The sequence below is a fragment of the Macrobrachium nipponense genome, chromosome 10 (genome assembly GCF_015104395.2).
Source record: "Macrobrachium nipponense isolate FS-2020 chromosome 10, ASM1510439v2, whole genome shotgun sequence".
Taxonomy (NCBI): domain Eukaryota; kingdom Metazoa; phylum Arthropoda; class Malacostraca; order Decapoda; family Palaemonidae; genus Macrobrachium; species Macrobrachium nipponense.
In genome coordinates, this window is record NC_087204.1 from 94,749,474 (window position 1) to 94,774,046 (window position 24,573).

Sequence of the window (24,573 nt, forward strand, 5' to 3'; positions counted from 1 at the left end):
AAGGCCAGGGCGTTCTTTGATATGGATCTCTTCTGGATGAAGCCTGGCGCCTGGCTGGCGTATCACTCTTGGCTGGCGCCTGGCTGGCGTATCACTCTTGGCTGGCGCCTGGCTGGTGCTTTTGGCGCCTGGCTGGCGCTTCTGGCGCCTGGCTGGCGCTTCTGGAGCCTGGTGTCCGGCTGGCGCCTACCTCCTGGCTGGAGCTTCGAGCCTGGCTGGAGCTTCGCGGCTGGCTGGCGATGTCCACATCGGACACCCTCGCCTGTCCGGTCTGTCCACATCTGGCGCTTTTCGCCTGTTTGGCACTTGACACCTGGCTGTTGCTTCGATGTCCGAGGATCCTGAACAAACCAACAATAGTTTGTCTGGAGACTGGAGAAGGGTGGAAGGTTCTCTTCTACCTGGAGCCTCTGGCCTAGGACGAGGGGAGGCGCTTGGAGCCAGGTACGTCCAGTAGACGATAGGATATCTAAATAGGATGAGAGAGAAGAGTCTTCCTCCGAGGAGGATCCTTCGTGAGTACTTCCGTTGCTGAAGAGATCTATTCCTGCATGTTAAGGAGGTTTCTCGTTGCAGAATCTTCCCTCTCCTTGCCCGAAGGAGGGGAAGGAGGTCTGGGAGTCGAAGATGACTCCGAGCCAAAAGTGGGCGAACCTAGGGCTCTCTTGGCTCTTGTCGTATCCCTCTGAGTACCTTCTGGGAAGCGCTTCGGGCCCTCATAGCACCCCAAAGACTCTGTAGGCAACCCTTAAGCCATTTCTTATGCTGAAGATAAAACTTAAGCGCCCTGACTGGGCAAAGAGACCCTTCTATCCCTTCCCCTATTAAATGGGAAAGTCCCTTGACTTCAAAGCTCTGAGCCAGGGTTAGAAGGGTTATAGTTCTTTGCCAGAAATAATGTGCTGCCAAGAACCAATCGCCGAGTCTCCATTGAATCCGATGCGAGACTCCAATACATGAAATTCACTTGTCCTCTTGGTAGTTGCTTGGGCCAAGAGAAAAAAAAAAATGAATTTCCTCATAAGATTTCTAAAAGAAGCTTGATGAGGAGGTTCCAACTTGTCGGAACAAGGAATCTGCGGGCCACGAAAAGATTCCAACTTTAAGTACATGATGTCCTACTCTTGGTTATCTCGAGGTATCGAATAAGATCCCTAAGATCTTAGTCCTCTGCTATCTTTAAGTTACTTTGTAAAGACAGAGTATAGCCTGCTACTGTATTCTTTGATAGCAGATATATCCTAAGGTGATTCTTCTCTCAGAAAGGGAAGAAAACAGCCATGTAGGTCACAGAGGTATCGGAAGAGGACAGTTTCTTCATTCAACCCAGCAAGATCTGCAGCACTTCTTTGTCTTGGCCATGACACTTGCCATTCACCTTGAAAAATCCTCCCATTCATGTCAACTTCTTGTCAGTCTGCACGCAGACAGACTCGGAGTGGAGAGGTTTTGAGGTTCCTTTCTAAGTGAGGCTGTGAATCCAGCCTCTTGAAGGCCAAAAATGGGGCGAAAAGCATCATCCTTTCTCCCTCTGACGCCAGTAATTATCTTAATACATCTGTTAAGAATTTGTATAGGGGAAAAAAAGACTAATATTTAATCCCCTTCCAAACTAAAGGATGGCGTATATTGCTTCCGCTCTTGGATCGAAATTAAGGAAGCAGTCTAGAGGAAGCCTCTTCGTCTTCAACATTGCGAAGAGATGTGTGAACAAGACGTCTCCCAGGTTTCCACAACTCTCTTTCCAACGAAGATGAGTCAGACGTCAATAGTTATTATCGTCTATCGAGACGATTCTCACGGACATGCAACATAGTGCAGCGAACCTCTTGAGGATTGTTACGTTCCGTGCCTGTGCTCCAAACAGGTTCTCTCTTGTTAACGTGAACAGGGGCGAAGAGATAGATTCTCGATGCTCCTTGAGATATGAGAGAGCTGTGGAATTGGCCTGATTGATTTAAAAATCATTTCGTCCCTCCCTGGGATCGAACCTCCGTCCAGTTAGACGGGGAGCGAAATCAGGAACGGACCGTGACGCTACCGAGCCTGCTATCAGAGAGGCTACTGAACCCTTCGGTTAACAACTCACTGCATCTAGGAATTGTAGAGTCAACTAAATTGCTTGCAATTCTTTAGACTATGTGCCAGGACATCTGTACCTCTGTCAGGTTACCCGGCACCCTCTCGTATATTGTTTCCGTTTCTTGGTAGGAAAAAAAAAAATCATATAGGTCCGCATTGTAGTCCATTCAGGGAAACAAACTTCTGCCACGAAGAAATGGTTCCCAGCAGACTCATCCATTGTCTCACTGAGCATGCTCCGTTCTCTAATAAGGCTATGCTTTCATAAGCATGAGAGCATTATATAATATAGTGCTGTTCCGCGTTAGAATCGTCCATAATTCTGTTACATTGCGGTAAACAGCATTGAAAAGGTGTAAGAGATCTTTCTGTTGAAAGCTTCTTTGCAAAATGCAGACAATGTTTATTCATATTTGCCTACAAATTCCCCTCAATCCGAGGCTAAAGTCTGTGATTGTAGGGGAGAGATACGGTTAGCCAGTCAATCCCGTAGGAGAGAGAGATGTAACCAACCGCACATGACAGAGAACTAGACGGTACTGCGTTGGTCTACAGTGACAGCAATCTACGTTCGCCGTCTCGCAGTATTCTTCCTGAGTTGCCAGTTACTCCATTCAATGAAGGAATAGGTTTATTAATATTATCGAGCCAAAAACCTGATGCGAGGATTCGGAAGAGCTCTCCTTCATTGGTTAGAGGCTCTTCCAGGAAAAAAACTTGGAGACTAAGTCCATGAAGTCTTATATCCAATAGCATAGGAAGCTAGAACTTCCCTCTTCAGTCCTCGGTTCTCACTTAAGGATTTCCTTCGGCTGATACTAATTCTCTTCCTTGTCGAAGGGAACGAAGACAGTCGATATCCCTTCTCTCTCTTCCTCATCGAGGAAAGAATGTAGTAGAGGATTAGCTGTTCCAATGACTACAATACTCTACGTATTTTACCTTTGCGTTATTTTTTCTACTGTATGGTTCAAGTCGTATAGCGTACCGAAGATTCCTCTAAGGATGGCAACCGAAAGGACCATTACTCTAAGTGCAATAAATCGGTACTCCTTGCAACATTCCAGGAGTTTTCGGTGTAGGGACAACGCTTAAAGGTATTATTACGGCCACATCAACTCAGCTTCTATATTTAGCGAATCCTGTTTCGCTTAAATATATTTGCTTGTGAGTTTCCTATGCTCACACAATAAAATGTTATTAAGATCTTTGTCAATGAGAACAAACCCCTTTTCGAGGCAAAGAGTAAATATTTTGTCAATGATGTGTTACACACTTGCTTGACAAAACGTGTAATATGTCACTAACGAGGGAAAAAACGCACTTATATGAGAGTAAGTAATCTAGGAATTCGAGCATATAGTTTTTCCCATAACCACCAATCTCGAGGAAGGGGCAGGATTCCTGTTCCGAGAAGGGGCTTTCGGTTGGGAGAACCTTAAAGATCCCCTTCTGCAGCGCCGTCTCAAACACAGAAAAGAAGAGATTCTTAGTCAGAAATCTCTTGGAGTTCTTGCCTCGTGATAATGAGGGAAGAGTATGAACTGAAGGAGAGAGCCCACGCTGAGAGGAACTGCCTGATACGGCAGTCCTCTGTATATTGGAGAAGAGCTTCTCTCCAAACTAGAATCATCCTGACAAAGGCGACGGCCGCCTGTGCGACATCTTGCGCCTTTGCCATGAGAAGGCTGATCCTGCGAAAAAACTAATAAGAGGAGCCTCGCGGCTGACCTCTCTCTCATAAGGCAATGCGGAAGATCCTGGCGCCTGGTTTTTAAGAGCTCGCCTTATGAGCTCCCTCCATTTATTCTTCAAATTTGCAAAAGATGAATTTGTAGATTCTGTGAGGTAAGAAGGTGATGAGGATGCCACAACTACTAGTACTGTTAATACTCTAACTGCTCGTTAGCACGAGACTTATTAAAGCTTCTAAAGGAAGCGTTTCTAGTCATATGCTTTTCTGACTTCCTTAAGTAGGAAGTTAGTGTGTTTATTTTCCTCAATCAAGTTTTAACACTTCTTACACGTATTAGTGAATAAATATTAATATTTCCCTTACTTGCAAAAGTTGTGAGGGTCTACCTAAGCATTTGGTAGTCTCCCCCAAATTTTAATTACTTCTTCGAAGCAAAATCCAACAATCAGTTAACAAAAGCGTATGCCAAACCAAAGATCCAATACGTCACCAAATAATACAGCTCAGAAGATCGATGGCAATGAAAAACAAAAATCAAGTCAGGAGGTACCAACAACGATGTTGACAGTACCGGCGACAGAGAAAATCTGATTAGAAAACGGGAATGGTTCCTATTCCTGCCAACCAGCGGCAGGGCGGTAGATCACCTGACCTACCTGTAGCGTGTGCCGCGAAATTTGAATTTCTGTCGGGACGACGGAGTCGTTAGCTAAGTATATATCTGACAGGGAAGTTGAATGTACAAAATCCTCTTGCATTAAAAGGCATAGTAAACAGATGATGCCTGTTCACTGGTATGCAAATAAAAAAGGATGGATGACTGCTTATATTTGTGAAGACTGCCTTTTAAAGCATTTTTGATAGCCTTAGTCCTAATATTCAGGTGTTATTTTTACCACCTAACACCACATCACTCATACAACTGATGGATCAAAGGGTCATTGCAACCCTTAAAGCTAAATATAAACGTAAAGCCATGAATCAGATAAGAAGCAATTGATATCATCGATGCTGCATGGAATGAAGTTTCCTCAAAAGCAATGAATGCAGCTTGGAAAAATATATGGAGTGAGTGTGTAAATGACTTTACTGGTTTCCCCAAAATTTCCAATACCATTAAGAGCATTGCTGCCATCGCACACAAAGTTGGTGGTGAGGGTTTTGCGGATATGAGAGAAGAAATTGTGGAATTGCTAGAGTCACATGATGAAGAACTTACAGCAGGCATCGTCTGCTGTAAGTTCTTCATCATTGGAACTATCCGCGGCGACAGCGGTAGAGGAAAGTGGAAATAATGATGATGGTGATGATATGAAAATTAAAGATCTGAGTGTGAAAAAATTGTCTGAATTGTTCTCCGATACTGAGGCATGAATTAAAAAATTCGAAAATTTCGACCCTAACTACGAGAGAAGTTTAAAGTTAAAACAGCAGATACAAGTGCTTGCTCCATACAAAGAACTTTATAATCTAAAGAGAAATGTAATGAAGCAATCAACCATGCTAAATTTCTTTAGACCATTGTCTACCACCCCAGCACCGTCTAGTAGGAACAGTACACCTGAACCTGGACATTCGTCATCATCATCACGATCAACACTCGACATCAATCTTCTGTTCCTTGAGTAGGACCCAGATGATCCACCCCCCACCCCCAAGATGTAAACAAAGTTCTTATTCATCAGTCAACATTATTTTTGGTCAATTAAATATGTTTCATTTCTTGAACTGCTCATTTGTGGTTTTTGTAAAGAAAAAAGAAGAAAAAAGAAAACATTTATATGCATTCGTTGTTCAAAGAAAAAATATTTCAGCATCACTGGCATTCTTTTGTTTATTTCAGAGGCTAGCCTAGCCATTATTCTATGCACCTTTTTGCCAGAAATCATGGATTTTATGTTACTTTTGTATAATAAAAGCATTCTGTAAAGGTTGTTTTTGTTTTAACCATGAAAAATATTATTCATTATGATATATTCATGACCTGGGAACCTAACCTTATTTTTCCCATTGGTTTATATATTCTCTTTAAGCGATTTCAATATCTGCGAGGTTTTTTTTTCCCCTAACCCTTGCATAAAGAGACGGAGACCTATACTGTACTATAGTTGTGTATCTCATGTATCACAAGACATTTTGCAGAATCACTACTAAACTATACTTCTCAATAAAGAAATTACTGCATATATCAATCAAATCATCCACAACAAGGTGGTGTTACACATTCTGAAGTTCTTAAAAGTTAACAACCTAATTAAACTAAGTTAACATTTTTCAACCTAAAATCACAGCCTTACCCAATGTGTAGATATCAAAGTGGAACAATGGTCTCTCAAAGTATTGGCACCTATTTCATCAGCTGTAGTGTAGAGTCTTACACAGTTTCGAACTGTTACCCAGCCCATTAATGCTTTCTCACATCTGTAAAAGAAATGCAAATACCATAATCAAAAATAGTACTGTAGCATTATTCCCATATTACCCAGAACAAGAATGAAATTCATAAATTGCATTTCAACACATTACTAAGCTCAGTAGTTGAGCTGGCAAGAGTTCATACACAGGATTATAAACATGGAAATAATTTAATTGCCAACATATGTAAACTTCAATGTTGATCTACGTGGAAAATGGTTTGTTTCAATGTTTTTATGTGCAAAGTATTCTTTTTACAAGGTTAAACACCTAAATCACTCCTTTCTCTATTCGATTTTGCTCAGGTTTTTCTGAATTTTCATTTATGGTTAGTTCCCTGCCTCTTTTCTATCCACCCTTTCCCTAAGTGACAGTTCCTCTCCTAATCTCATCCCATGCTCAAACCTCACTCTATTTTCCAATCTCTGAACACCACATCACTTAGCTACTTCCTGATTCATAAACATAACCTTCTCTGCGCTTTTTGCATTGTTAGGCCACACTTTTGAAGACTTTCATCCATATTTTTTGTAAGTTAAGTATATCTTAGTTTTACCAGACCACTGAGCTGATTTACAGCTCTCCTAGGGCTGGCCCGAAGGATTAGATATTTTTACGTGGCTAGGAACCAATTGGTCACCTAGCAACAGGACCTACAGCTTATTGTGGGATCCAAACCACACTATATCGAGAAATGAATTTCTATCACCGGAAATAAATTCTTCCGATTCCGCGTTGGCCGAGCCGGGATTCAAACTTCGGACCACCAAATTGGCAGCCGAGCACGAAAACCACTCGTCCAGCGAGGAACTATATTCTTTATAAGTTACTATGACTAAGTTCCCTATGGGAAGTATGAATAAGACGTGCTACATGGTACTAGTCAATCTTTGCAATGCCTCTTTGGTCCCATTTGTTCATCCAGTACCTTCTCTTTCATCCAACCTGATGTTCCACTTTAGTTTTATTCTGCTCCATTTTCATCTTTCATTTATGTAGTAAGTGCTAATCTTTCAATGAGCCCTATATGAGAATCAAAGGTCCTGTTAAGCTTGTTATAAATAAATCTCCTCCAAGGTTTACCTTTCCTCTTCATCCATCCCATCTCTTCATTTACACTTGCCATGCCATCACTCTTGTTTCCTTACCGGTCATTATAATTGCGGTAATAGCCTAAACTATAATAGCAGCAATTTCAAGACACTCCACAGACACATTTTCCCAATCTACGTACGCTCCTGGGTTACTGACCATCTATAGGTGAAAGTACTCTTTCTCTTATAAAGTTTGAATCAAGTGCAATTAGGAGGGGCATGGAGGTGGACAATTTTTCATGATCTCTTTGGTTAAGTGAAAAAATTCATTCATCTTTTTCAAGTTACTTTTGTTTCAAGACAAAGTCATTAACCTTGTCATAGTCCAAGTGGCAATTTTGATGGAATGGACTTATAAGTCAAGAGGTCCTTCAGAGGCTATTGCAATACAGAGATGTGGACCAATTAAACTGTTATGCATGAAGACTTTTCTTGTTGAGATAATGCTAGACCTGTGTCCACTAGGCCAATTGATTTCAAAATCAATTATTTGAGTTAAATCCCTTAAATAAAATCTAATAAAAACAGATGGCGATCTCCAAGTGTCAGTATTTAAAACTGCATTAACATTAGAGTTTGTGTTAAAACCAAAAAGGACAATTCTGAACTTTATACAAGACAATATTTTTGTTAAAAGTTTTACTCCATCTCCAATTCTAAGCAACAAACATTCTTAATTTTATTCATAGTATTAATTTTTAGTTTTATTCATAATTACATAAGGCAAAACTCGCCCCTCCCATCCACAGTCCACTTGCATTAAGGGATTAACTCTTAATCTCCTCTTGTCCATTTGACTGCCTGTGAATTTGTGCCCACAGCTATCTTAGGATCGAGAGAGTAAGTACAGTCGCAGGGCAACCATATTGGGTACCATACCATGTGCAGAGCACGTGGGAAAGGTGCGGAAGAACAAGTAGCGCTGCCTAGCAGGATTCTGGCAAACTCTCTCCGAGTTAATAAGAAGGAGGGAACGCTGGGAATTGGCCTTAGACGCTTCTTCTGCTCCAGACGAGCAAGATCAACTGCTCCCTTTGAACTACTGAACTCCCCTCTCTAGACAGCTGCCGTTAGCCAATGTGTAGAGGAACACGTACTCCATTCTCCTACCAGGTAATGTGCCAGTGCCAAATTCGAGGCGTCAGTCAATATCAATCTCTGACTTAATTTCCTTTCATTTTCCTGAGAGAATCCTGCACTTTAATCATAACTGCATTGTGATATAATTGTATCATCTTACCATTGAACTGTGTTCTAGTGATATTGTGTTTTATCTATGCTGCTTTATAATTGTTTTTGTATGGTGCTTTTACGTTGCATGGAACCAGCAGTTATTCAGCAACAGGACCAACGGCCTTACATGACTTCCGAACCACGTCAAGAGTGAACTTCTATCACCAGAAAGACACATCTCTCCCTCCTCAATGAAATGGCCGAGAATCGAACCCGCGGCTGCCAAGGTGGGACGCTAATACCATACCAACCATGCCGCTGAGGCGCTCGCTTGCTTTATAAATGCATTGTTGTTGGCAATCTGCAAGAGATTATCTCAGTTGTGAAATAATGTACCTGTGTCCAGTTAATAACCAGTAACATAAGTTCTTCCATTCAAAATCGATCATTAGCATAACAGCTTGCTTTCGTAATGAATTAGTAACAGAACTGTTTCCCTTTCAAGCAATTATTAACATAAGATATTCTTCATGCAATCAATCATTTTGTACCTTACGTATGCACCCCTCAATCGATGTTCACATGTATGATGCAACCCCCCTCATATCGAAATCACTCTCTTTACAGGCTGCAATTGAACTGCTGTGGATTCTGGATTCTTGCCTTCTGTTGCTCCAGGATTCTTTCCCTTCTTTGTATCTCCGATGTACCACATGCCTGGCCAGACCGGCCACCTATTAATCTAATTCTATATCTGATCCATCATTAATTAAAAACCATAGGGTGTTATCTATTCCTCAATAAGATCATTGTGAGTGTAGATAAGAGTAATTAAGCTAACCCTTTGAGTTTGCATAATCAATACCTACTCAGAAACAAGCCCTCAGCCTCACTTTACTTTTGGAATTGTACCTCCTTGTTCAGGTCAGATGTTATTAAAAGTCTGTTATCCACAACATTAAGCTTTTAAATTATTTTATATGTACTTAACATTTCATTACGCAATATTACCTTATACATATATATACATACTGATGTTTGTTTTTATACGAGGCAATTTTTTATTGATCTCTGTTTCTATGGCATTTTAACATTTGCTGCTTTAAGAACAGGGTTTACAACCTGGACCAAGAGATGGTTGTCCCTGTGCAAACTTAGTGGAAATGGTTAGTCACATAGCATGAACCTCTTATTGTGTCCCCCTGTATCCTTCCCTTCTGCCGTAAGAAGGCTTTTTGTTTTAGGAAGCCGAGAAATGGAGAGCCGCTACAATGATTGGAGGAAACCTATCTGGGTGCAGCAGCTATATTGGGCCCTAAGGCAATTATGCCTGACAGCTTGGCTGCACTTGCCTGGATTTGCCCTCATTTCTGTTCTGGCCAGTCAAGAGCGGAAGTGCAATATATATAAGTTTATTGTTCATTCTTTTTATTTAATTGTAGGCCACCAATGTAAAGTATTTTAAGCCACCAGTATTATGGCTTTTTATTTGCTTTGTGTCTTTTTATATTTATTGCAGATTTGTAGACTCTCTGGATACTCTCAGGATTCTTGTAGTGATCCTTTGGAAAATGTCTCAGGAGGCTAGAAAGACACAGCAAAGTTTCTTGACTTCATTCACAAAAGTGATACATACACAAGTATTAAAAAAAACATACACATTTATTTTGTAATGTTGGTTGTGCAGCTCTGCTATTGTCTGCATAAGGCAGTGTAGTCTATAACGATGTGTCGATGTTCGAGGCCTTTCATTCCCATGGCTGTTAAGTCACACAACTGCACCCTCTTGATGCTGTTTTGGTTCTCTGCTTTTCTGCTTCAAGTAGGCAGTCTTTTTTGTTGCTGCCTCTGTAACTTCCTCATTGGATGACAACGTCCACGGTACCACCCTTTTTGGGCAGTAATTAATTTTAACACCCTCCTTTGTTGGGCGTGATTAATGACATAGCCGGAAGTGTCCGGCTTCCGCCGAAAGATCAAAGGTTGAATTCACAGCTTTATCCCAAAGCAATGAGCGCATTTTTTTTTTACTTGCCACCAGCAGGATAAACACTTCTACCTGTTAGGGTTATTTCGTTGGAAGTGTCTAGCTTCTGCCAGCAGGTCAAGGGTTAAATTCAGAGCTTTATCATAAACAACTAAATGCATTTTTTAATTGCCACCAGCACAATAAATACTTCTGCTTGTTTGGGTTATTACGACAAACTCATCCGTTGCTCAAGGCAACTCTCTCTGTCTCTCTTATGCTTTTCTTTTATTCTCTGTCTATCCACCTGTCCATCAGTGGATTTTTCTCTCTTTTTTTATATCTACACTATTTTCCTAACATTACAGATGCACATTTTCCAGCTAGTATATCTCAACAGGACTGCTACCTTGGCTCAGCCACATGCCTCAGTTCAGGATAACCCTACTGAATTGTTTCTTTGGAGTCCTACAGCAAGTCTACAACAAACTGAAGAATTTTGGCAGCCTGTTTTTCCTCCTACTGAAGTATTTCTGAACTTTTGTTAACAAAACTCCTCCAAGTAACTCTGGTGATCCACCACATCTACTTCTCTCTCTCTCCAGTCATCTCTGTAAATCCCCTTCTTCCTAGTTGACCCTCTTCCAAGCCACTACCACGCAAGCTTGGTTAATATCCTGATTAGGAAGTGATACCAAGGTGTGTTTTGACTGGCTGTGCTGTCCACATGCCCGCTCGAGTGGTCAGAGCAATCTTTAAGCACTAAGGCATGATATTATAGTGACTTAGGATAGCTCAAAGATATATATTTAAGGCCAAAATGCATGCTATTCATTAGTTAATTTGACATCCCTCTCTTTCAGAGGGATGCCCTTATTGTTTGTGATGTTGGACAAATCTCAGCTTGCGCTTTCATTCATTACTGAAAATCTCCATGTGCAACGGAACTAAGGAGTGTTATCTTTTCCAGCACCGTTACATAATTACATTTTACAATATCATTTTTCATGTGTGCTCATGGTTGTAATTAATTTGTGAACTATTGTTATTATTTGTTAAGTATATGTAGTAGATCATTAACTGAGAATAATTACGTCTTATAGGAACTTGACGATAGTAAAATATTGAGGTTAACAGTCCCAGGCTTTTCATTCTTCTCAGTTTTATTTTATTACTGTCAGCCATTTTATAGCACTACATTGCATGGCCACATCTGGCAAGATTGCTGCTGAGCAATATAAAGATGTATTAACAGATTTAACTCAGTTTTTCTTTCTCCCTTTAATTTTCATAAACTCTCTGTAACAACAAAAATGCCTGAACTTGTTACTGCAGGTATGTATAACTGTGTTGAAAGTTGTTGCCAAGCTCTAACAACCAAACCAGCCTGTATCATAGGTTTATCCACATTAATGAAAATTTATATCCTTGTAGGAACAATTAGTATTTAAGCATCTGGGAAACATACTTACCTCTTCAAAAGAGGTGTCAGGGAAAAATCGGCAGCAGCCCTCATGAGACTGAGAGTGAAGGTGTGATCATTCAGAAGGCTTACATGGTCCGTATAAATCCATTTCAATACAGCCTCACCTACTTCTTCTTCAAGATTACTCCAATCTGCAGAAAAAAAATTATTGTATTGTGATTAAAAACAAATCTACACACAAACTGGCCTATTTCAGTTATACAGTACTAGCCTGACAGAGTACTGTTCACAATGTGCGTTGTGCAATGCAATAGAGAAATTATCCCAGGTGCTTCATAGTAACTCATTTAACCCTAAAATAGTAGACTCCACTGTTTTTAGCCTTTTAATTTTCATCCATTTCCTTTAATCCCTTATATGGTTGTCCAACTTATTAAATTTTCTATTGCTCAAATTTTCATTCTCATTTAAAAGAAGACTCTTCAGACCAGATCAAGTCTAATCATTTACTTTTACCTTCAATTCAAACAATTTTTTATCCCTTACAAAAATGCCAAAGACTAGATAGGTAGATTACCTTATGCAATAAAATATGACAAATTTTCTAAAACAATTTGTATTTTTCATAGCTACAAACCTGAGGTCTTAACAATAGGATAATTTCTAGTGCCTAGCAGGATCCGGTAAAAAAGTAGACGAAAGCAAGGAATCTTTTCATATAATCCAAACTATTAAAAGTATGATTCAGTTAGAAAATTAGCCTGGGGTTACCACAAACTGTCAAGTTACAACAGGTTAATTCTGAGATGGTGGGAAGCCAATACCTCATTCAATCAAGGTTAACCATTCTTTATGATACGGGAAGCTGGAAAACATCATACTGGCATTAACCAATCTGAATGTTACCTGGTATCATACAGAATTTAGAGGTACTGCAAGCTAGGAATGACCTAATAAATTTATATGTATAAGGTATCAACTGTGCCTTCCCACTCCTCATACCGAGTACTACAAGGAACATCTCTTGGACAAGGAATGTTTATTCAACATTACCTACTACAAACATCCACCTACAGAAGGAATTTCAGGCAAAACCCTTTAGCTGTTCATCCTTTACACAAGGTCTCTGACCATTCCATGGCTCTATCTGCGGATACTCTAATAAACTCAGAAACATTTGCTATGCAAAGTCCTTATAATAATTCTAGGACCCATTTCTTTTATTGCCCAGAAGTCTTACTAGTAGTTCAGTATGTGTGATGATTGGATTGAAGTGGTTCAAAACCAAGTCTGTTAGATGCCTTCGTTAGTCAGTGGTACTTCATGGGCAGCAATACCCACCTTCTCACCAAATTTCTTTGCTGCACCCATATCTGACTCCATCAAGACAGCTGTCTTAATGCCATACTGTCTTCCAGTTCCCCACTGGAAAATAAAAGATTTTCCATGGATACAGACATCTGATTGAATTCCACAGAGGCAATAACACTACAAATGTTGACACTGGTAGGACATCACCCATAGGCTTAACCTCTACACAGATTTCACTGCCAACTGAAGTTAGCACAGGACCAAGGAGGTAGTGGAATAGATATCAGTGTTCCCATTTTCACAGAGGGGGTGTATATTTACTTACACTAATTTTCCTTTGGAATGTTCTTTTTTTCATTTTGCTCATATCTTTTAAATACAGTTTTATCTGCTATTTCCCAAGGAATCGAAAGTTACCTTAGTTATAGGCATTTATGAGACTCTAGACAGCTCTTGATATCTGTCAAGTTATCTCTTCTTTGCTACTCTGATATTTGATTTTGAAAGAGTTGCATTTTATAAATAAAGCCAATCACAGTCTTATAATTCTATCCTATACCTTCTGTCTTGCCTCTCTAAAGATTTTACATGAAACAAAATGCCTGATTTATTTTCCCTTTCATATTTGTCACATTTGTTAGAAGTAGTACCACAATGTACACACTTATGTTCACTTCTTATATACCTTGGTTTCCTTGGCCATGGTTTCTAAATGTTGACAACACCCTGCTTTTAGGATGCACAAGAAGTTCAAGCCGCCAAAAGCTTTGACCATAAAAACACCTGGTCTGGGTAGACAGTTTGATGCAGTATCTATGCCATGCAGCATATAAGAATTCAAGAAGCCTCTATGTGTTGATAGTTAGTTATGATGAGGGTGAGCTGAGGTATAACAGTACCACTCACTTTTCTTCACCATTCCAGCTTCAGTAATGCCTTGGTCCTGGAATTCTTCAGAAATTCATCTTCAGTAGAATATATCAATTTACCTGCCTCTCAAACCCTAGAGAAGTTCAGATTTATATGTGGCCACCAAGAACATCAACTCTTCCAAAAGCCAAGCATAACCAAAATAAAGTACAATTTCTCTTCTTACTATGTTCTGCCCTTACACTTTTTTCAGTTCTCTTCAAAGGAAAGTGTAATAAGAAGGTTAATGAATTTTTTGCTGATAAATATTTGAAGTACACAGATTACCATCATACAGACATATCTCAACTCCTAACAAACATTATTTGAGACTTGCAGATATATATTCTATTACCAAAAAAATTGGTTCAGTAGTGAACGCAATGTTGATGTTTTATTATGCTACTCAGTAAAGTTGAGTTAATATATTGATTACAAATTTGCTACTGTCGCAAAATATGATAAACTCGAATCAGATCTTAAGAACAAAACTATAAAATACTGATCCTGAAAGTTATATGCTTGAAGGCTACACAAAATCAGTGATAATACTTCACTGCATCTGGTTAGGAAACCAGCAAAGAATGAAAAAAGCTGCTGCACAGATCCAGTGTTTATATCAAGACCGGCAAAAACAGAATGAGGTTGTCTGCTTGGTTGTTCCCAGTATTCCTGTGAGTAGGCAGGACTGGTCAACTACACTAAACAACTGAAGCATTAGCGAGAATTTTGAATTGAAGCTGCTGCACGAGTTAGCAACTATAGCCAGGCAAGTAGTACTTGGTAAATTACTTATATAAAATTAACATATCAAAAGATGAATTAAACTTCTTGTGGTCAAAGGAAGAGCAGGGGCAGGCAATAGATAAAACAGACCCTCATGTAACACATGCTAAGAGAAAACAAAATCAGATTTAGTCAAGAAATTTCACATTTAGCTTCTAATCACTCATAGGTTTCTTGTTACTTCAACAGCACTAAAACTGTTCACAATAGAAAACTTAACATACTAACAGGAGGAGAATATTTAAAACAGTAAAGAGAAGTCACATTAACTGTTATTTGATAAGAGCTTTTGTCTACTATACTATACTACCATTCTATACCATATGTTTCCAACTAAATGCACTCTTTTCTCTCATCTCATCTTTTTGGATACCTTTCAGTAACACTTCCTACACTATCACATTGACCATGACCACCAAGAACATGTATCTTATTAGTTTTACAAGCTACCCTCTATAAGAATAAATATAAGAGGGGTATGTCATTGATTTCAACTATGCATACATTTTTGCATAAACATCAAAAACATGATACGTAATAGCAGTGCTATTTACATAAAGATGATAATTCAGATGAAGCAAAGGGCATCCAGATCATTGTAGACAGAAAGGTCACTTGTACAGTGGACTCCCATATTCGTGGATTTCTCTATCCATTATTCGCAGGATATTTGCATATTCGCAGCATTCTTTTATGAGAAATATCCATCAATTTCATAAAATGCACTTTTTTTGATAAAACAATTAACAAAACCAAGTATAAATATTTTTAGTGGGTTTTTCTTGAATTTTAAGTAATAAAATAGGCAGTTTGAAGCGTTTTTTTTTAGGGGTTTCAACTATTTGTGGATTCTAGCTATTTGTGGGAGGGGACTGGTATGCATCCCCCCCGAATACTGGGGGAACACTGTATCACTTTTTTACAACAGCAGGCTAACTATGAACACACTAAATTAAAGATCATGTAAACCAAAGGCTTTTATCTACTTGGAGATACATTCCACAACTACATACCCAGAGAATCAACATCAGCAAGTGAAGGTATTCCCCAGTCATCACTTCGGGCAGCTAAAACAAAACGATGAGCTCGAACATTTCTTGTTCCTAGGTGAACATTAATATCACTGTATTTTTCCTGTAAAATTAAAATGCACTGTAATTACAATGACACAAATACAAAACTAAAAAAAATTCAAATGATTTAAGTTTCTTTTTTCACTCTTCACTAATATTATTCTGATTAGGAATATTGAAGAGGATATGCTATGACCCACTTTCAAACCAGAAAATCAACAAAAAATATGGTACATAGGATAAGAGGCTTATATAACCAATACACCTATTAGCAATATTTTCTTACCTGACTGGTGAATGAACATTATTATTGGGTGGTGTAAACATAGGAAAATGTTATTGTTATAATACAATTAAGTTTGTTCATACTTACCTGGCAGATATATATAATTAAGTGCCCACCCACCTCCCCTCAGGAGACAGTGGCACTGATAAAAATATGAATAGAAAATGGGAATGGTTCCTGATATCCGCCTCCCAGCGGCGGGAATGGGTACTACCACCTGGCCGCCCACTGCGTGTGCCGCGAGTTTTGAAATTCTGTCGGACTTCGGAGAATACAGCTATATATATATCTGCCAGGTAAGTATGAACAAACTTAATTGTATTATAACAATAACATTTTGTTCATGAAACTTACCTGACAGATATATATATAGCTGAATCCCACCTTCGGATGGTGGGAAGAGACAGAATAGGATTTGTAGGAAACTTAAATTAAGTAGATGATGTACACCTTGGTTCCTCACCTGTTAGCAAAGTAGACTCTGTGATTACTGTCACTTAAGCCTGCTTGTGCTTAATCAGAGTTGCCAGCCAGGTGGAGACCTGTAGTGCTGGTGCGCTCTGGATGCTCTGTCAACGGGGACGTGACCTCAACGTGACAAGAGCATAGAGCCATACATATGAGGGCAACGAAGCAACTGACCACCACCTGACCAACTATCCAAGACCCCCTGAACACTAAGCTAAGAGATGGGAGGTCTTCACCAAAGACCTCCACACCAAAAAACCAAAAAAACAACAACTAAAAACATAAAAAACCTAACCTAAAACAATAAGGGATAGGGAGAGAGCTACCTTCAGCCCCCAAGACTGTGTCTGCAGAAACGTAAGGCCCAAGAGAACAACAGTCCTCGTATATCGTTCTCACATCTCTCAAGTAGTGTGAGGCGAATACTGAATTGCTCCTCCAAAAGGTGGCGTCAAGGATGTCCTTGATCGACATGTTCCTTTGGAAGGCAAGCGAGGTTGCGACAGCTCTGACCTCGTGAGCTTTCACTCGCAAGAGGCTCAAATCGGTCTTCTGGCAAGAGGCTCAAATCGGTCTTCTGGTAAGACGAATGAGCCTCTTTAATCACGTCCCTCAGAAAGAACGCCAAAGCATTCTTGGATAATGGTATATCGGGGCGTTTAACCGAACACCACAGATTATCTGAGGGACCTCGTACCTCCTTGTCTTGTGGACATAAAACTTTAGAGCCCTGACAGGGCACAGGGCTCTCTCAGGTTCTTGGCCCACAAGGCTTGTCATACCCTTAATTTCAAAGCTCCTTGGCCAAGGGTTAGACGGGTTTTCATTCTTTGCTAAGAAAGTGGGACTCAAAGAGCAGACCGCATTGTCACCTTTGAAGCCCACTCGCTTACAAATGGCTTGAATTTCGCTAACTCTCTTCGCCGTCGCCAGAGCAGTTAGGAAAAGAGCCTTCTTCGTCAAGTTCCTAAGAGACGCTTCATGGAGAGGTTCGAAAGGACTCGACATCAACAGTCTAAGGACTAAATCTAAGTTCCAAGAAGGAGGCCTCGCCTGAGGTATCTTGGACGTCTCAAATGATCTCAGGAGATCGTGAAGATCTCTGTTGTCAGACAGGTCTAGGCCTCTGTGTCGGAAGACTGCTGACAGCATACTCTTATATCCCTTGATGGTCGGGACAGCCAGCTTCTGCACATTTCTTAAAAATAGCAGGAAATCGGCTATCTGGCTCACAGAGGTAGTGGAAGAGGAAATTCCCTCCTTTCTACACCATGCCCTGAAGGAAGCCCACTTCGACTGGTAAACAGCTCTCGAGGAAGTCCTCCTTGCGTTGGCGATCGCCTTCGCAGCTGCTTTAGAAAAACCTCTCGCTCTGGCCAACTTTTCGATAGTCTGAACGCAGTCAGACCCAGAGCGGAGAGGTTTCGGTGATATCTTGCGAAGTGGGGCTGTCTGAGTAGATATTTCCTCCAGGGCAACGTCCTCGGAAAGTCTATGATGAAGGACATTACCTCCGTGAACCATTCCTTCGCGGGCCACATCGGGGCGATCAGGGTCAACCTCGTCCCCTCCGATGCCGCGAACTTCCTTACTACTTCCCCCATGATCTTGAATGGCGGGAAGGCATACAAGTCCAGGTTCGTCCAGTCCCAGAGCAGAGCGTCTATAGCGACTGCTCCCGGATCCAACACAGGGGAGCAATAAAGAGGCAACCTCTTCGTTCTCGACGTCGCAAATAGGTCGACTAACGACGCCCCCACAGTCTCCAGAGCTCTCGACAGACGTCCTTGGGTGCAACGTCCATTCCGTCGGCAGGATCTGATCTGTCGGCTGAGAAAGGTCTGCTCTGACGTTCTGGGGACTCCTGCGATAAATCTCGTCAGGATCCTGATCCGTCTCGCATTCTGCCCACAGCAGAATCTCCCTCGCTAAATAAAATAGAGGACGGGAGTGTGTACCTCCCTGATTCTTTAGGTACGCAAGGGCTGTGGTGTTGTCCGAGTTGACTTGGACCACCTTCTCTGCAACCTTTTGCTGGAAGAACTGTAGCGCCAGAAAAACCGCCGCTAGTTTCCTTCACATTGATGTGCCAGGACACCTGTTCCCCCTCCAGGTGCCTGACACTTCCCTACCCCTCCTAGTGTGCTCCCCATCCCGACACCGAGGCGTCGGAAAACAACACTAGGTCGGGGCTCAGAAGCTTTAGGGACAACCCCTCTCGAAACTTCCGAGGATCTAACCACCATCTTAGATGGTTCTTCACCGATTTGGTGATCAAAAAGGTCGCATCCAGATCCTCTCTGCCTCTCCATTCGTCTGCTAAGAAAAACTGGAGAGGTCTGAGGTGTAGTCTTCCCAGGGAAACAAACTTTTCCAGCGAGGAAATGGTCCCCCAGCAGACTCATCCACTCCCTCGCCGAGCAAGCTTCCTTCCCCAGGAAGGCCGAAACTCTCTCTAAGCCTTGCAGCTGTCGTTCCTGGGACGGAAACGCTCGAAAAGCCACTGAATCCATCTGAATCCCCAGATACACGATGGACTGTGTTGGGGTCAGATGCGACTTTTCGAGGTTGACCAGAAGTCCCAGGGACCTCGCCAAGGCTAACGTGAAGTGAAGGTCCTTCAGACACCTTTCTTCTGACGATGCTCTGATAAGCCAATCGTCGAGATACAGGGACACTCTTATTCCTGCAGAATGTAACCATCTCGCTACGTTCTTCATGAGCATGGTAAATACCATCGGAGCCGTGCTTAAACCGAAACAAAGGGCTCGGAATTGCCAAACTTTGTCCCTTAGCATAAACCTCAGAAACTTTCTTGAAAGAGGGTGGATAGGCACATGAAAGTATGCGTCCTGTAGGTCCAAGGACACCATCCAGTCGCCCGGTCTTAAGGCTCCTAGAACCGACTGAGGTGTTTCCATCTTGAATTTTTTCTTTTCTATGAAAAGATTCAGGCTGCTTACGTCCAAGACTGGACGCCACCCCGACGACTGCTTTGGTACCAGGAAAAGTCTGTTGTAATATCCTGGTGACCCCAGGTCTAAGACCTGCTCCACCGCTCTTTTCTTGATCATTTGATCTAAAAGATCTAAAAGAACCTGATGTTTCTCCCCTTGATACGACGGAGAAAGATCTCTGGGAGTTGTGGATAGAGGAGGAGGGTCCACAAAGGGGATCTTGTACCCCTGTTCCACTATCTTGAGGGACCACGCATCTGTATCTCTCTCTCTCCACGCCCCCGCAAAGAACTTTAGCCTGGCTCCGACCGGCATCTGAAGGACTATCTTCTCACTTAGAGGATTTAGGTTTGAAGGAACCTCTTCCTCTTGCAAGCCCTCTCCCTCGAGGAGCAGCTCTCGAGGGAGGAGCGCCACGAAAGGGTTTAAGCTTCCTAGGAGGCCGTCCAAAAGACGACGTGGTAGGGACTGCGGGACGTCTTGAAGACTGGGCCAAGAGTCCTGGGTAGCCTTCTTCTTGTAGGCTCACTGCCAGGTCCTTTACCATAGCCTTGGGGGAAGAGATGGCTCGAAAGAGGTGCAAAGAGAAGCTCCGCTTTCTGCGATGAAGAAACAGACCTAGCTGTAAAATTGCAGAAAAGCGCTCTCTTCTTGAGAAAAGCAGTGCCGAAATGAGACACTAACTCTTCCGAACAATCCCTGACGGCCTTGTCCCTGCAAGATAACACATTGGACAGCTCCCCCAGACTCAAAGAGTCAGGACTCCTAGATTGAAGATCCAGGACTCCCAGGCACCAGTCTAGAAAGTTAAAGACTTCCAGAGTCCTTAACAGACCTTTCATGTGATGGTCAATCTCCGTTGGCGTCCACGAAATCTTAGCGGTCGATAAAAGAGACCTCTTCTGTGCATCGACCAGACTAGCAAAGTCCCCTTGGGAAGACGACGGGATCTTAACTCCTACTTCTCCTTTGGTCTCATACCAAATGCCGCCTTTCCCACTGAGTCTTGAAGGCGGAAGGGCGAAAGTCGACTTGCCCTGATCCTTCCGACGTTCCATCCAATCCTGCAACTTCTTGAACGCTCTCTTAGTGGACAAGGAAGTTTTCATCTCCACAAACTCCGGAACCTTGCACGACTTCGATGACGAAAAAACTGAGAGGTGGAGACTTGGGAGCTGCAGGCTGGAACTTCTCACCAAAAGAAGAGTAACAGTCGAACCAGCACCTTGTAGTCGGATACCGACGAAAAAACTTGACGGCTGTTCTCCTCAACTGAGTCCGCCGGACTACTAAGCTCTCCTTCCTCTCGAAGAGGCAAAGGAGATTGAACCTCTGGAGAGGGCGTGCGCCCAACGGGTCTAGCCTTCAACAAAGGCTTTCGAGGATGACTAATATCAGCCTCTTCAAAGCAACCGACCTTCTGTCGATCCTTAGAGCTCGAACAACGAAGAGCGTCTTGACCGCGCTGCGCGTCAAGAGAGGCTACTCTTACTCGCTCTCGAGGAGCGTCCTTACGCTTTCCACTCAAGCGTCCACTTTCCACTTTCAAGCGTCCTCTGGGCGCCTTCGAAGCCTTCTCAACAGGCAAAGCGTCAAGGCAAAACATCCCAAAGAGGCGTCTTCAAAAGGTGCCTCGCCGCGCGTCCCCTTCCAAAAGCGTTCCTCCAAGGTCGTTCCTGACCGCGCGTCCCTGCAAAGGCGTACCTGAGCGCGCGGGGCTGATCAGGACGCGAGAGGGAAGAAAAGCGTCCTGTCCACGAGACTTCCTACCCGCATAACGAGAAGAAGGAAGCTCCGAAGGAGTTAAGCAAGCGGAGACAGAGACGAACGAGGAGACGGAGAAGGGACTGCCTCGTCCTCTTGACAGGCAGTCTAGCGTCCTTCCTACGTTTAGGCTCAACTGCTGCTGGGTGAGTCTTCTGATCCATTAAGGCCGACAATTGGTCTTGAAGAGACACAAGAATACTCTTCGTTGGCGAAGAAAGAAACAAAGAGAGGAGGTGAAGGGCTGCGCCTGCGCAAGAACGGACGCGGGCGCGAGGGGACGCCTTCCTTTCCTTCTTCATCAGGTACAGCAACCTGCCTCTCCGAGGCGCGAGAGAAGCGCTTCTCAGCGTCGTCCTCGGACGACGTCCTACCTCTCTTCTGTGGAGGAAACGCGTCATACGACGCAGGCGAAGACCGCAACGATAGCGGAGAGAGGGGACGTAAAGCGTCCTCCCTAGGAAAAGTCCTTTTCAACGGACGCGAGTCTCTCCGAGCGCTCCACCCCTTGCGCGGGGAGGGCGCCTCGGAGGACGAAAAATGATATTGTCATGTTACAATAAAGTTTTATACATACTTACCTGACAGATATATACTTAGCTTTAGACTCCGTCGTCTCCGACAGAATTTCAAATTTCGCGGCACACGCTACAGGTAGGTCAGGTGATCTACCGCCCTGCCCGTGGGTGGCAGGACTAGGAACCATCCCCGTTTTCTAATCAGAATTCTTCTCTTCCACCTGTCTCCTGCGGGGAGGCTGGGTGGGCTATTAATCGTATATATCTGTCAGGTAAGTATGTATAAAACTTTATTGTAACATGACAATATCATTTTTATACATTCAACTTCCCTGCCAGATATATACTTAGCTGATTAGCACCCATTGGTGGTGGGTAAGAGACAGCTAACTACTGAAATAGACAGGTAAACAACATATGTTGTAGGTATTTATAAACCTTGGTTCCTACCTTATTAGGCTGAAGACTTCGCGGCTACTGCCTTGGAGTCTGCTTAGCCTCAAGAGCCTCAGCGAGATAATGATCTATGGCTAAGAGTTCTTGTGGGTCTGCCAATGGGGTCTTATCCACTTACTCGGCAGAGCCTAAAGGCCTTTGTCATTGGGTGCTATTCCACTAACATGACAATACACCTTGTTCAAGGAGCACAAAACCGATCCCGATCACCTGATCCTAACATTCATGTTAGTTCTAAGATTGTCAGGAGTTATCCCCGAACTCCTCACAAACAACCAAAAAACTCGAAACATAATTACACTTCATTACAAAATATACAAAAAAAAAAAATTTGTACTCCCCTACTAGTCATACATACCCTTGATCCCCTACCAGCAATGACACTCTGCTCCCGTGCGACAGTAGTGAGCTTGCTACTAGAAAACCAAGCAACATATCTGACAAGAGGTTTTATGTACGATAAAAACACAAAATTAAGGATCAGTCTTTTGCTCCAAGACCCAGTACTGTATCTGCTGATACAAAAGGACCCTAGCGAGAAGCACTTCTCATAGGTCACTCTCACGTCCTTCAGATAATGAGATGCAAACACTGAATTGCACCTCCAATATGTAGTCTCAATGATATTCTTCAGAGACATATTCTTTTGGAACGCCAAAGACGTTGCTACTGCTCTTACTTCATGCGTCTTGACCTTTAGAAGACCGAAGGATTCCTCCGAGCAGTTCTTGTGAGCGTCCGTAATAACACTTCTCACCAAAGAAAAGCCAAGGCGTTCTTGGACATGAGTCGTTTGGGGTTCTTCACTGCACACCAAAGACCTTGTTGACAAGCTCCCATCTGTCGTCTCTTCCTCTCTAAATAGTATTTAAGAGCTCTCACTGGACAGAGAGATCTCTCTATCTCTCTGCCTACCAGGTTAGATAGGCCTTTTACCTCAAAACTTCTGGGCCAAGGTTTTGATGGGTTTTCGTTCTTTGCCAGAAACATTGTCTGGAAAGAACAGATGGCAGCATCTCCTTTGAACCCCACCGTGTGGAATCCAGAGCGTGTAATTCGCTCGTCCTCTTGGCTGTAGCGAGAGCCACCAGGAACAAGCATTTCCTAGTGACGTCGCGGAAGGACGCCAGATGTAAAGGTTCGAATTTATCCGATGAAAGGAATTTCAGGACCACGTCTAGATTCCAACTAGGTGTTCTAGGAGTAGCGCTCTTTCGAAGTCTCAAAAAGATCTAATTAGATCGTGTAGATCTTTGTCGTTAGCAATGTCCAGGCCTCGATTCCTGAATACTGAAGACAGCATGCTTCGGTATCCTTTTATTGTCGAGACAGATAGGTGTGATTCCTCTCTCAGAAAGAGGAGGAAATCGGCAATATTCACTATAGAGGTACAGGAGGAGGACAGCTTCTGACCCTTACACCACCTCCTGAAGACTTCCCACTTCGACTGGTATCTCTTCTCGTCGAAGCTCTGCGGGCTCTAGCGATAGAGCCCGCAGCCTTGCGAGAAAAGCCTCTCGCTCTGACAAGTCTTTCGATAGTCGAAAGGCAGTCAGAGCGAGACCTGGGAGGTTGTGATGAAACCTCTCGAATGTGGGGTTGTCTGAGTAGATCGTGTCTGTTTGGGGAAGCGATCTGGGGGAAGTCCACTATCCACTCCAGTACCTCCGTGAACCATTCCTGGGCTGGCCAAAATGGGGCTATGAGTATCAACTTCGTGCTCTTCGAAGCTACGAACTTCCTGAGCACTTTCCTCTCCAGGATTTTGAACGGGGGAAAGGCGTGTAAGCGTCCACACCTGACCAATCCATGAGAAACGCGTCTATTGCGAAGGCTCTCGGATCTTCTACTAGAGAGCAAAAGGTCTCTATTCTTTTGGAGAGGAACGTCGCAAACAGGTCTATGTGAGGTCTCCCCCACAGGGACCAAAGACTTCGACACACTTCTTCGTGAAGAGTCCATTCTGTGGGAAGGACCTGGTTTCTCCTGCTCAGTCTGTCCGCTCTCACATTCTTGATCCCTTGAACAAACCTTGTGAGGAGAGTTATGCCTCTTTTCTTCCGTCCAGGTTAACAGGTGTCTTGTCAACTGATAGAGGGAGAAAGAGTGCGTGCCTCCTTGCTTGCGTATGTAGCCAGAGCCGTGGTGTTGTCCGAGTTTATCTGTATCACCCCGTCGTCTGACTATCTCTTC

General features: G+C 42.7%; 1 protein-coding gene across 5 annotated transcripts in view; it reads right to left on the reverse strand.

Moving 5' to 3' along the window:
• The window catches only part of LOC135223768 (rabankyrin-5-like), a 221,518-nt gene that overhangs the window by 178,564 nt on the left and 18,381 nt on the right, over positions 1-24,573 (reverse strand). For all 5 annotated transcript variants that reach the window (XM_064262532.1, XM_064262531.1, XM_064262536.1 and 2 more), the window contains exons 3-5: positions 15,872-15,992; positions 11,899-12,043; positions 6,076-6,199 (exon numbers count right to left, since the gene is read on the reverse strand). In XM_064262532.1, coding sequence (XP_064118602.1) covers positions 6,076-6,199; positions 11,899-12,043; positions 15,872-15,992 — 390 coding nt within the window. The remainder of the gene's footprint in view (positions 1-6,075; positions 6,200-11,898; positions 12,044-15,871; positions 15,993-24,573) is intronic.